This window comes from Oncorhynchus mykiss, chromosome 3 (genome assembly GCF_057628025.1).
Source record: "Oncorhynchus mykiss isolate SJ-2025 chromosome 3, ASM5762802v1, whole genome shotgun sequence".
In the NCBI taxonomy this organism is placed as follows: domain Eukaryota; kingdom Metazoa; phylum Chordata; class Actinopteri; order Salmoniformes; family Salmonidae; genus Oncorhynchus; species Oncorhynchus mykiss.
The window spans coordinates 35770127-35783176 of NC_143024.1; the positions used below are offsets into that span (position 1 = coordinate 35770127).

Consider the following 13050-nt stretch of genomic DNA (forward strand, 5'->3'; position numbering starts at 1 on the left):
CAGGAAATGAATGTTAAGGATATCATAGATAGCGACCAATTGGGTACTGAAACTGGGTATGACGGTAGGGAAATTATGTGGTTGGCATACATGCGATATACTGCCAAGACATTATAAAGGAAGGACTGTGTTATTTGTGGCCATACTAGGCCTGTATTGGCTACTCATCCATTTGCCTTGGGAAAGGGGGAAGGATGGAGGTGTATACTGGAAAGTTTTTACCATGTTAAACCCAACTCCAACCTTTGTAAGACTTTGTAAGTTCCCGGAAGTCCCTCCTCAAAAGGCACCATGGGGTGTTACGGCGTACGGAGGTAACTACAGTTGCATCACTGGTACAGGTAGGGGTTTTGACTATGGGCGGTTGCCTGCAGCAGATTGTAATAGTAACATAACCATTAATGCCACCTGGCCAGTGAAAGGCTTGAATCAAACTAAGGGTGTTGCTGTATGGTGGATATGTGGCCCAAACAGGCATTTAACACCTGTCCTTAGAGGTGACTGGCAGGGTACGTGTGCTTTAGCCAGTCTGATAATACCACTAACCATTATTGAAGTTACAGCTAATCAGCTCCTGGGATTTACTAGAAAAGCACCTAATGATGTTCACCCATACTCAAGATATAAGCGTGAGACACCTTGGTCTGAGGAAACAGATAATATACATTTCAACCTACTAGGTGTGCCAGTAGGTGTTCCTCAAGAATTCCAGGCCCTAAACAGGAATGATGGTTTATGGTATCTACTACCAATTCTTGGCCCCGCTATTGTGGATGCCAAACAGACCTCATGGATAAATTAATAATACTATAATCAACAACATTTTGTTAACTATACCTGCTCTGCCCTCACTGGTATGGCCGAGCAATTGACAGGCAGAATAGATTGACTTTAGATATGATCCTGGCCAGTCAGGGAGGAGTTTGCAAAATGTTTGGTGAACAATGATGTACATTTATATCTAATAATACCAGTGCTGATGGGAGTATATCAAAAGCATTGGTTGGGTTGGACGAGCTTTCGGCAGAAATGAAGGGCGTGGCTGGGGTGGAGGAGTCTGGCTGGATGTCTTGGATGGGGGTGTGGCTTGGTGAGTATACATCACTGGTGGTTACTGGATTTCTGACCCTAATTCTTGTATTTTTATTTTTGATGTGTTGTGCTGCTTGCATCATACCTTGTTTGAAGAAGTATGTTACAGATGTGGTACAGGCTTCAGGTATGATGCCCTTGCTTGATGCTCCTGAAGGAGATGCAGATACGGAATCTAACTTCCGGAGACAGATGGGGCTGACTGAGGATGACCCCTGGTTTGCTGTGGGTGAGGTCGTTGAATGATAACTTCTTAAATACAAAACGTGTACAATATAACTTGTCCTCTCTTATGTGAAGGTTTAGAGTCCCTGGGTGGCAAGGACCTGGTACAGGATAGGAGTAGCTGAGAGGACCAGATGGTTTATAACAATGCTTTGCTTTGCTTTACTCTGTTTTCCATGACCAAAAGTTTTATCCCATATCTAACATGTCAATAAACAATGAAGTTTTATCCTATTTTTGGTAAGAGACACCCTTGGGGGTGTCAAAAGGGGGAGTCGAAAAGCATATATAATTTGTTGATTTTTTTCTGTTTTTCTGTACAAAAATAAAAAAATAAAGTAAAAACCTTTTTATTATTTTCATGAAATGCTATTAACATATTACTATGTTGGGACAGCTGAAATAAAGGATAATGAGTGACAAGGATAGTGGGTGTCAAAAGGGGGAATCAAAAACTCCAGTTTATATATATGTTAATCAACAAAGGGACGTGCATCACTTCATGTATTCACAAAATAAAGATTTAATGTTCCTGGGTTCATCAGCAACCTAGTATATCGGATGGTGTGGTTACACCCCTCGGGGTGTAAAAAGGGGGATTGTGAGGATTCTGTGTTATGCACTATAGCCCGTTACCATATATGTGATTGAATATTATCTGCTGTTGGCTTATGTGGATGTATAAGTTATGCAACATAGCTGACTTGAGACATTGTTAACAGTTTCAGAGCCATGGTTCTTTCCCATGATGGAAAAATACAGAATAACATGAAGACAGGAACTGTGCAATTAGTTGTGGGAGCACATTCAGAACGTAGTGTTGCGAGAACAAACGGTCTTTTGTTAGATAACAGGAGCCAGGTGCGTGATAACTGTATCGAGCATGGGTGCATAGATATTCTACACAACTACAACGGCTGACCGCTGAAGCGTCTAGGGGGCTGGGACCAGCTCGGGCGCCAACAATCAACGATAGGCTGAGTGAGTTTAAACCACGCCCAGTCTCTACTCTGACAGGCCGGCTCGGAAGCAGGAACTACTTCTGTCAGAGTATGTTATAATAATTTTGTCAGGAACAAGGCAGTTCTCTGTTTGCCCTGCGAGGTGTGACAGAGAGCCCGTATATATACGAAAATTGCATTTCCCACTTATTGCTTAGCTAATAAAAAATACATAGCATACAATCGGTGACTCAGAGTCATACTTATCCTGATACCAGATTCGAGTGACGCAACCCTAACAGTACCTGTTTTTGCAATTAGCCCTGGGCATCAGAGTCCAGAGCCTTTTATTGCAGAGTTGTGTCAATGAGGTTGTCAGCTTTTAATTGGCTAACACTTATCACCTGGTTTGTGCAGGTTGAGTTGGAATGCTATTGGAAACTTTAAACATTTGTAACAAGCTAGGTAACAAGCACAGACCCGTGTAATTACAAACTATAATTACCACCGGTATTACATGTTGTTTTTACAGTGTAACTATGAATTATTACAATGAATTACAATACTTGTTCCATGCAGTATGTAATTACACTGTAATAGGGGCCCCTTAGAATGAAGTGTTACTAAAACATATATTTAATTAATAACTATTTTGGATGCATTCCTTTGACAAATAACTGAAAAAAGTATAATACTATTATAATATTTGCTGATGATAAAAAGTGTTTCATATTGCATGAGCTGATGATTTTTTTAGGGAGGAATGTGTTACATCTGCGCCTGCCATGCCCTCTACTGCTCATCCTGTGTCTCCCTAACCTGCCGCCACTCTCCCAGTGCTCTCTCCCTCTTTCTCTCTGTGTGAGTGTGTGACTGTGTGGGCGGAGACAGGTGTGCGGCAGGCAGAGCAGATCCCCACCAGCTGCAACCTGTTCCATAATCAAGACCTCTACAAATACTTAGCCCTGCCACTTCCATCCTGACAGATTGTAACCTCTGCTCAGTCAGACTGCGGTTTTAGCCGTTTGTTCCTGCATAGATCCTGTTTTCGTGTTGTGCCTGTCTTCCCTTGCCTGACGCTGTTTTCCTCTCTGCTACAATTCTGTCCTCTCTGACTCTGGTCCCTGTCTCCAGTCCCATGTCTCGTCAGTCCTGCTACCCTGTCCTGGTCCCCCCACTCTACCGCTTTCTTGGATTCCTCTTCGGACCTGCTTATCCAGCCCCAACTCCCCTCGCTCTAGCCTCAGCCTCAGCACCTGGCTCCCTGCAACCCGTCCAAGCTTCGCTTCCTAACCCATCTTCCCTCTGTTTTGTAATACATACCTAGGTTACCTTATTCCAGTCTCCTCGTCTGAGTCTGCTCTTGGGTTAACCTGCTCTGCTCCGCGTAACAGAATGTAAGCAATAAACTGTCACATAGTATCAGTATTAATGTTGATGACTGCATGTACCAGCTGCGTAGTAATAGAACACAAAAGTCCTATTTTACAACAGTGTAATAATGTCCTTTATATTGTGATTTATGAATGAAGACAATAAAAATGACAAATGATAGCTGTAAAAAGGAATGTATGACTATAGACAGAGATGTAATGTTTTAAGGCTCTTTTAATAGTCTTTGCTTTAGATCTGCACAGTGTGGTGGATCTATAAACTGCAATTTCAAAATAAGCTTGATTAGGTCCTCAGTACACATTATTACACTGGTTGGTGTGCTAATTTATAGTATGGTCATAATGAAATACTGGAATGCAGGTAAAATAAGGTATTTTACTATTCTCTTTGGTAGAAGGAAGTATCACATTCTCATACTTTGTCACTGTTCAGTAGATACCCACAGCCTGACATAAAATGACTCATATCCATTCTTATACAGATACAAATCCTGATAGTTTAAACTATCACAAACTACACAAACCTACAAAACAAATAAACAAGAGAGTACATTTCCCACAATCACCAGCTAAACCATCAGCTATGTTTTAGATATCAATACAAACACCTAAACTTAATGATTTTATTTGTAGTTTTAATCATTATAACTACTCTCATTATAACTGCCCTGTGAAACAAAAGCCTAAACAGCATGAATGTATAGGTGCACGTTTTGGTGTTTTCCATAGTAGAAACAATCCTTTTGGAAGTTGTTGGACTCCACCACTTCCTTATAGTAGCTGACAGCATGCACCTGGTAGTTGGGGAGACTTCTGCTGAGGACCTGAGCCACATCCATCATGTTCCTTTTCAGCTTCTGCCCCTCAATCTCTTGCTGGATCTGAACCTCGTTGATAGGCTTAGGCTGAACACTAAAAGAGATCATCACTTTGATGTTGTTCTTGGTCATCACTTCAAAGTAATTAGCTCCTCCCTCACTGCCATGGTACTTCTTTCCAACTAGCCAGTTGAAACAGAAAAGGCGCTCCTTGTCATTGAAGACCCTGACAGACCAGCTCACCCAGTAATATTTCTCTTTAAGGGTTTTCAATATCGATTTAGTGAAGTCAAGGTCAACACTGCCAGGTTTCTCCTTAAGCTGGTCGTCCATATCCTTTTTGGCTCTTTTGTGTAAATTTACAGTGTAATCATCCAACACTGCTTTCACGCGGTTCTCAACATCTTCCCAACGCTCCAGCCATTTCTTCACTATCTCATCCACCATAAACCCTTTCTTGAGGCTGGCGTAACCAATGACAGCAATGATGCCCACCACAAAGAGCTTCTTAAGCCTGGCACAGAACGTTTCTACTGCCTTTCTACTCCATTGTTCTGTGGAAACCAGCATGGGCTTACCTGAGATATTGTCCCCAGTAAGATCATTGTAGAGGGCGTCCAGGTTCAAGTCTGCGTCCGTGTTCTCATAATGGCTGAGGAACTTCTCCATCTTCTTCTCTTTTGACTCTGGTTTGGCGTTGACAATGTCCTGGTACTTCTCATGCTGGCTGAGAATTTTAGCCTCACGGTCAAAGTTCTGCTTATTCATGGAGATATTCTCTAGCTCCACAGCGATTTGGTTGTTCTCAGCCTGGATGCCTTCCAGTTTCTGGTTGACCATGCTGAACTGTTTAGTCAGATAGCGGGCGTCCTCTCCTTCTGGGTTGCTGAAGATCACATTGGATACTAAGAATACAGCCTCCAGGATGGGATGGAGCTGGCCCACAGTGGCTGCCAGGATCGCAGAGGCCTGTCCCATGATCTCCACCGCCTTCTCAATCTTGTCCTTGTTCTGCATGAGCAATTCTGCCATACTGGTAATTTTGAGGGCTCTGTCACAGACTAACGTCCAACTAGGTCTTCAAAGAATCTTGAAATATGTTAATGTCTGAAAGAGAAAGAAGAACAAACTTTAAAACCAAACACCTGTAGACACCTGGCCCTCCATGGAATGAGTTTGACACCCCTGGTGTAGAAAATTGTACTGTCTAAACCGCTGTGAAATATATTTTCCATAACCCAAAATATGATATATTCAGCTGTTTGAAGCAGGTGTTCAAAACTGGAAGTAAAAGATGCAAAAAAGAAACTTCAGAACGTGAAGCATAGAAATAGCACACAAATAACAGATATACCGCTTCTTAGACTTGCTTTCAATGGGAAAGATCTTTAACTCACATTTCAATGTGAATTTGGTCACCTTAAAAAGTTACATATTGTAGCTTTAAGAATACATTAAATCATTGGAATTTGTAGAAGTGTTTTGTAAATTTTATAAAAATGTTGTAGATTTTTATTAGATTTTTTAGACAGCTTAACATTTCACAGAACTAGACATAACGTTGGCTGCGACTTAATGCCCAATCTTCAACAATTTCAACAAACATGAATGACATCATACTTTCTCATACCTACAGTGCTTTCAGAAAGTATTCATCGCCCTGAACTCAAAATGGATTAAGTATTTTATTTTCTCACCCATCTCCACACAATACCCCATAATGACAAAGTGAATGACAGCTGAGCCTTTCTGGGTAAGTCTAAGAGCTTTGCCCATGTGGATTGTACATGTGGATTGCAACTCCAGTGTATATTTGGCCTTACGTTTTAGGTTATTGACCTGCTAAAAGGTGAACTTGTATCCCAGTGTCTGTTGGAAAGCAGACTGAACTGGGTTTTCCTCTAGGATTTAGCATGTGTACTTATCTGTAACCCATTTATTTTAACCCTAGTCCTTGCCGATGACAACCATACCTATAAAGTGATAGAGCCACCACCATGCTTAAAAATATGAGTGGTACTTCATGATGTATTGTGTTGGATCTGCCCCAAATATGACACTTTGTATTCAGGATCAAAAAGTTAATTGCTTTGTCAATTATTTTTCAGTATTACAAAATGCATGTTTTGGAATAGTTATATTCTGTACAGGTTTCCTTCTTTTCACTCTGTCAACTAGGTTAGTGTTGTGGAGTAACTACAATGTTGTTGATCCATCCTCAGTTTCTCTTATCACAGCCATTAAACTCTGTAACTGTTGTAAAGTCACCATTGGCCTCATGGTGAAATCCCTGAGTGGTTTGCTTTCATCTCTGGCATCTGAGTAAGGAAGAACGCCTGTATCTTTGTAGTGACTGGGTGTATTGATACACCATCCATAGTGTAATTAATAACCTCATCATGCTAAAAGGGATATTCATTGTTATAGTTTTTCGACACCACACAACACTCCACAAAGCAAGCCCTGCAGGGTCAAATCGGTCTTATGTTGCAAAATGTGATATTGTTTTTTTTACATTGGATAAAAGTACAGACTCAGAACTACAAAATGGTACTTCATACACTACAGTTGAGAAACAATGGGAAAGTCATTTTGCTTTGAAAGATGAAACTTGTAAACTCACTTTTGAGAAAATGGCCTTTGAAGTTTTGGTACTACTAATGGTGAGCCCATCTTTGTCTACACCCATTCAGCAACGTTCACACCCTCTTAAGCTTTAGCCCCACCCATCTCTTTAAGGGTTGATCCGAATGTACTAACAACAGCAGTCAAGCACCCAGGCTAACTTGCTATCTACTTCCAGACATCTAAGTGAGAGAGAACAGCTCACTAAACATTACTCTCCCTAGCGGAGCTGGTTAGGTTGTTATGTTATCCAGAGCGTTGATGACTGCAAATGTGCTTTCAGATTGTCCAGTCATAAATTCAGAGCGTTTCGCTTTCAGAGCGCACAGCGGACGCTCGGACCGATGGGTTTACTGGTTTGCTGACACCAGCTATATTCAACTTGTGTTGACCTTTTGTAAATTCATCAGTTATTCTGCGCTCTCTGGCACACTCAGATGAGAGTGCTCTGAAATCGGAGTAGATGGCCAGACTGAATTCACGACCGCACCCGAAATGGTTACTTGCATAATGGAGTCCTTTGTTAAGACATGTAGCTAGCTAAGAAAATAGCTCTGAGGTACAAATAATAAGGTCATACACGTAACGTTAGCTAGCGAGCCAGCCAGCTAACATTAATTAGCTAGATAGGTAAACAATGAACCATAATCACAACTCATGACGTTACTAACCTGCATGAATCTGTAGATAGCTAACCAACCAGGTTCAATGTTAGCTAGCTAACATTAGGCTATAGCTAGCCAAGTAAATGGCTATTTCTGTCAAAATTAGAAACATGTAATATCGGATAATGTAGCTAGCCAGACTATCTTACCCGTAACTTATACATCATTCATGGTTGGACGCATCTCCTATCGGATGCCATGGTTGCCCTTAGTTTGAAGATGTAATCCGGAAGCTATCATACTCAAATTCCACTGATTTCAAAAGTCAGTCCTCCAGAAAGTGGAGAGCAACACTTATGCAGTTTTAATACATGGTACAATTTAAATAAAAATATATACTGTCCAGCTCAAATAGACAGAAACCTGCTATATGACAGACCAATCCAAACTCATCTCTCGGCATGTCCAGCCCACTCATTATCTCAGCCAAACATGGCTAGCAGGAAGGTTGCCTGCTTTTGCTTTGGCTAAACCAACTAGGCTCGTAATTTAACAATTTTATTTGTATTTACAGATGGCATACAAGTTTGTTATTATGGCACATTAAAGTTCATATGTCCAAAAAACACATTTTGATTATTTAATTTTTTACATAACTGTTCTCCTGCGAAGTAGTGAACCACGACATACGCCTAATTTCCTGAAACTGGTCACTTTAATAAAGGACCTAGTTAAGCTGCACCTGGCCCAGAACAGAGTGGAACGTTTTCCTCTTCATTGTAATCAGAGGGCTAATATCAATACTATGCATGCCAGTCTCTCTTGGCTAAGAGTTGAGGGAAGACTGACTGCATCACTTCTTGTTTTTATAAGAAACAATGTATTGAAAATTCCAAATAGTTTGCATAGTCAACATACACTGTCACGCCCTGACCATAGAGAGCCCTTGTTTCTCTATGGTGTAGTAGGTCAGGGCGTGACTGGGGGTATTCTAGTTTATTATTCTATGTGGTGTTCCAGTTTATTTTTCTATGTTAGTGATTTGTATGATTCCCAATTAGAGGCAGCTGATAACCGTTGTCTCTCATTGGGGATCATATTTAGGTAGCATTTTTCCCACCTGTGTTTGTGGGATATTATTTTGTGTTTTGTGTATGTGCACCACGTAGTAAAGTTTCGTTGTTAATTTAATAATTTATTGTTTTTGTTTTTGCTAAGTTTCACTTTATAATAATTATGTGGAACTCAACATCCGCTGCGCCTTGGTCGGTTTCTCCTCACGAACGTGACAGAATATCCCACCAACAAAGGACCAAGCAGCATGAAAAGGAGGTAAGGAAGTTTTGTACTTGGGAGGACATGAGAGGACACGAGTCCCTTCCTTGGTGGGAGTCGCCAAGGAGCATGGAGGGACAGCGACGACGCCACAGAAACCCCCAAATTTTGGGGGGGAGGGGGCACATGGAGCTGGCGGCTGAGCAGAGGGAAGAGTCAGAGACCACCTGGGAGGAGATAGAGAGGTGGTCGGTCGACCCAAGGAGAGTAACAGAGCCCGCCTGGGATTCGATGGAACAGAGTGAGTAGGGATATCGGAGAATGGAGCTGGCTAGGAGTATGCGGCAACGCAGGCGTTTGGAGGAGTGTGTCATCTGTCCGGTGAAACCTGGGCCGGCTCCACGTATCTGGCCTCCAGTGCGCCTCCTCAGTCCGGTATGTCCTGTGTCTCCTCCTCGCACTCTCCCTGAAGTGCGTGTCTCCAGTCCGGTACATTCTGTGCCTGCTTCCTGCTCTCGCCCTGAAGTGCCAGAGACTGTCTGTGAGGCATTGGGGAGGTGAGGAGAGAGAGAAATGAGAGAGATGTTGTGCAAGTGTGTTCTGCTCAACATCCGACCAGGGGATCCGGTTAGCAGTCTGGTGCAACTTGGGCTGGCTCCACCCTTCTGGTCTCCAGTGCGCCTTCCCAGTCCGGTACGTCCTGTGTCTCCTCCTCGCACTTGCCCTGAAGTGTGTGTTACCAGTCCGGTACCACCTGTGCCGGCTCCACGCACTAAGCCTCCAGTGCGCCCACCCAGTCCGGTACATCCTGTGTCTCCTCCTCGCACTTGCCCTGAAGTGTGTTTTACCAGTCTGGTACCACCTGTGTCGGCTCCACGCACCAGGCCTCCAGTGGGCTTTCCCAGTCCGCTACGTCCTGTGCCTGCTCCTCGCACTCGCCCCAAAGTGCGTGTCACCAGTCCTGTGCCACCTGTACTGGCTCCACGCACTAGGCCACCATTGCGCCTGTCCAGTCCGGTATGTCCTTTGCCTGCACCTCGCACTCAAGTGCATGTCACCAGTCCAGTGCCACCTGTGCCGGCTCCACGCGCCAGGCTTCCGGCGACGGTCCCCAGTCCAGAGCTTCCGGCAACGGTCCCCAGTCCAGAGCTTTTGGCGAGGGTCCCCAGTCCAGAGCTTCCGGCGACAGTCCCCAGTTCAGAGCTTCCGGCTATGGTCCCCAGTCCAGAGCTTCCGGCGACGGTTCACAGTCCAGAGCTTCCGGCGAAGGTTCACAGTCCGAAACCTCCTGCGACGGTCCACAGCCCGGAAACTCCTGCGACGGTCCAAAGTCCGGAACCTTAGAAAACCCTTTTTCAATTATGTTATCACAGCTGAAACGGTTGTGCTGATTGCTACTCCATTCACAGAATAGCGCAAACTGGCTCTAACCAGAGTAGAAAGAGGAGTGGGAGGCCCTGGTGTAAAACTGAGCAAGAGGACAAGTACATTAGATTGTCTAGTTTGAGAAACCGATGCCTCACAAGTCCTCAACTGGCATCTTCATTAAAATAGTACCCTCAAAATACCTGTCTTAACGTCAACAGGGAAGAGGCGACTCCGGGATGCTGGCCTTCTAGGCAGAGTTGCAAAGAAAAAGCCACCTTAGACTGGCCAATAAAAATACAATATTAAGTTGGGCAAAAGAACACAGACACTGGACAGAGGAACTCTGCCTAGAAGGCCAGCATCCCAGAGTTGCCTCTTCACTGTTGACGTTGAGACTGGTGTTTTGTGGGTACTATTTAAGGAAGCTGCCAGTTGAGGACTTGTGAGGCGTCTTTTAAGACTAGCTTTCGCTATTGTCGTTGGCTAATGGGGATCTTAATAAAATAAAATACCAATAGGTGCCCTTCTTTGCGAGGCATTGGAAAACTTGCCTGGTCTTTGTAGTTGAATCTGTGGTTGAAATTCCCTGCTAGATTGAAGGACCTTACTGATAATTGTATGTTTGGTGTATAGAGGTAGTCATTAAAAAATCATGTTAAATCACTATTATTGCAGGCTGTGTCGCAGCCGGCCGCAACCGGAAAACCCATGAGGCGGCGCACAATTGGCCCAGCGTTGTCCGGGTTAGGGGAGGGTTTGGCCGGACGGGTTGTCCTTGTCCCACACTCTAGTGACTCCTGTGGTGGGCCGGGCGCAATGCACGCTGACATGGTCGCCAGGTGTACGGTGTTTCCTCCGACACATTGCTGAGGCTGGGTTAAGCGAGCATTGTGTCAAAAAGCAGTGCGGCACGGCTTTCGACCTTCACCTCTACCGAGTCCATACGGGAGTTGCAGCAATGGGACAAGACTAACTACCAAATGGATATCACAACATTGGGGAGAAGGGGTGAAAAAATATAATAATGATAAATTAATACAAATAAATATTATTGCACACAGTGAGACCATGTAATGTATTATGGGACCTTTTCAAGCAGAGTTTTACTCTTTAACTTCTTTAGGCTTGCCACAACAAAATAATTTAATACTTATTGACTCCATTTTTTAGTAATGTTCAGAGACAGCCTTGAAAATGTTTAGGCGGGGGGGGGGGGGGGGGGGGCGCGACATGACCCCCTCCTTCCTTAGTGCTATCTGGCAAAACGCCCAGAATATGTTCTATAAGGTAAAATTGGAGACAGTGCCAGACACATGCCGGAACCAACCCTATGCACTATGACTATGTAATGTGTCTGTAACCAGTATAAAAGAGATCTAACGGGACTGCCCCAAAAGGAGCTCAATTCAGACTGGTACTTTAGGCATCTAAGTTTGACTTTGACCACCACTGCAGCATGCTGTTCATAAACAATGATTCATTGAAGATTGACTTCGAGTGTCCCTATGTAGACTATCAGGAGTTCATCAGCAAATGAGCTTAGTTTATATTCATGTTTACCAAACCTGTTATGTTTAGGTCCTGTGTAATTATTTCTGCAAGTGGTTAAATTGCCAGTGCCAACAGGAGTATGGAGAGAGGACATCCCTGTCTTCTGCCCCTTTATAAAGCAAATTCATCAGATACTGTATTTCTATTCTTAGTGATTATTTTTTTGTCTGCTGATAGTTGTTTCAGTGTTGTTGAGTCTAAGGCTTTAGGATCTGTCCAATTGTTGTTTAATTCTGATTTATATAGATTTTTATAGAAGCTTTTCAAATTGTCATTAATAGTGTTGTTGTTTCTAATGAAAGCATTTGTATCCTTATCTTTTAAAATGATAACTGGTTTGGTGTGTATTCGTTTTGTGAGAGCTGTGAGGTGTTTACCAGGTTTATATGCCATGAAATAATATGCTTTATTTAGTAGAATTCACTTGTTAGTCATCACAACATTTAACTGAATAATAAAACTTCTTTTTTTTAACTTACTGAGAAATTGTCCTGGTTTGGGATATGTGAAGTCTTCACCTGTAAAACAAAAACAGTTGACTCTGAGAATCATAATCAAAGGGTACAATTAAGAGAAGGAAAAAGGCTAGCCAAAAATTATTTTTGTAACCTACAAGAGGTGTTTTGTCTTATTGGATCTTTCAATATCAGTTCCTCATGTTTTCATATAGGTCTCAGATGTACCCTATACTTCTCAAACAAGATCAGTTCATCAAAGAATAGAAAATCTGGGTAAATAAAAGTTGACACCCTTGATGCAAATTCAAACTGCCCAGATAGTTAAACAAAATGGAGCACGATAAAGAAAAGAGGAAGAAACTCACCTCTGATAGTCCAATAAAGCATCCAGGGGGGTGCAGTCCAGTTATCCAACAGTCCAACTGTGCCTCTGAGCACCAGCCTCCTAGTGTTGGGATGTATATGTAGTCTGAGGTGCAGGCACTGAGACAGATAACATCCTATAAACACCGCCCATGCAAGGACACCACACTGCCATTCCCACAGGGTCTGGAGGGTTGTGTGTGTGTGTGTGTGTGTGTGTGTGTGTGTGTGTGTGTGTGTGTGTGTGTGTGTGTGTGTGTGTGTGTGTGTGTGTGTGTGTGTGTGTGTGTGTGTGTGTGTGTGTGTGTTGTGTGTGTGTGTGTCTGTGTGCGTGC

At 43.1% G+C, this 13050-nt stretch overlaps 1 protein-coding gene across 1 annotated transcript; it reads right to left on the reverse strand.

Annotated features, from left to right (window-relative positions):
- Positions 1-3848: 3848 nt before the first annotated feature.
- On the reverse strand, positions 3849-12823 carry LOC110515020 (protein rapunzel). Its single transcript, XM_021594088.3, has 3 exons — positions 12718-12823; positions 12374-12412; positions 3849-5577 (listed from the first exon to the last, which is right to left on the reverse strand). Exon 3 carries the CDS (start codon positions 5500-5502, stop codon positions 4336-4338), a length of 1167 nt encoding a protein of 388 aa, XP_021449763.3. The 5' UTR covers positions 5503-5577; positions 12374-12412; positions 12718-12823; the 3' UTR covers positions 3849-4335.
- Positions 12824-13050: the final 227 nt, after the last annotated feature.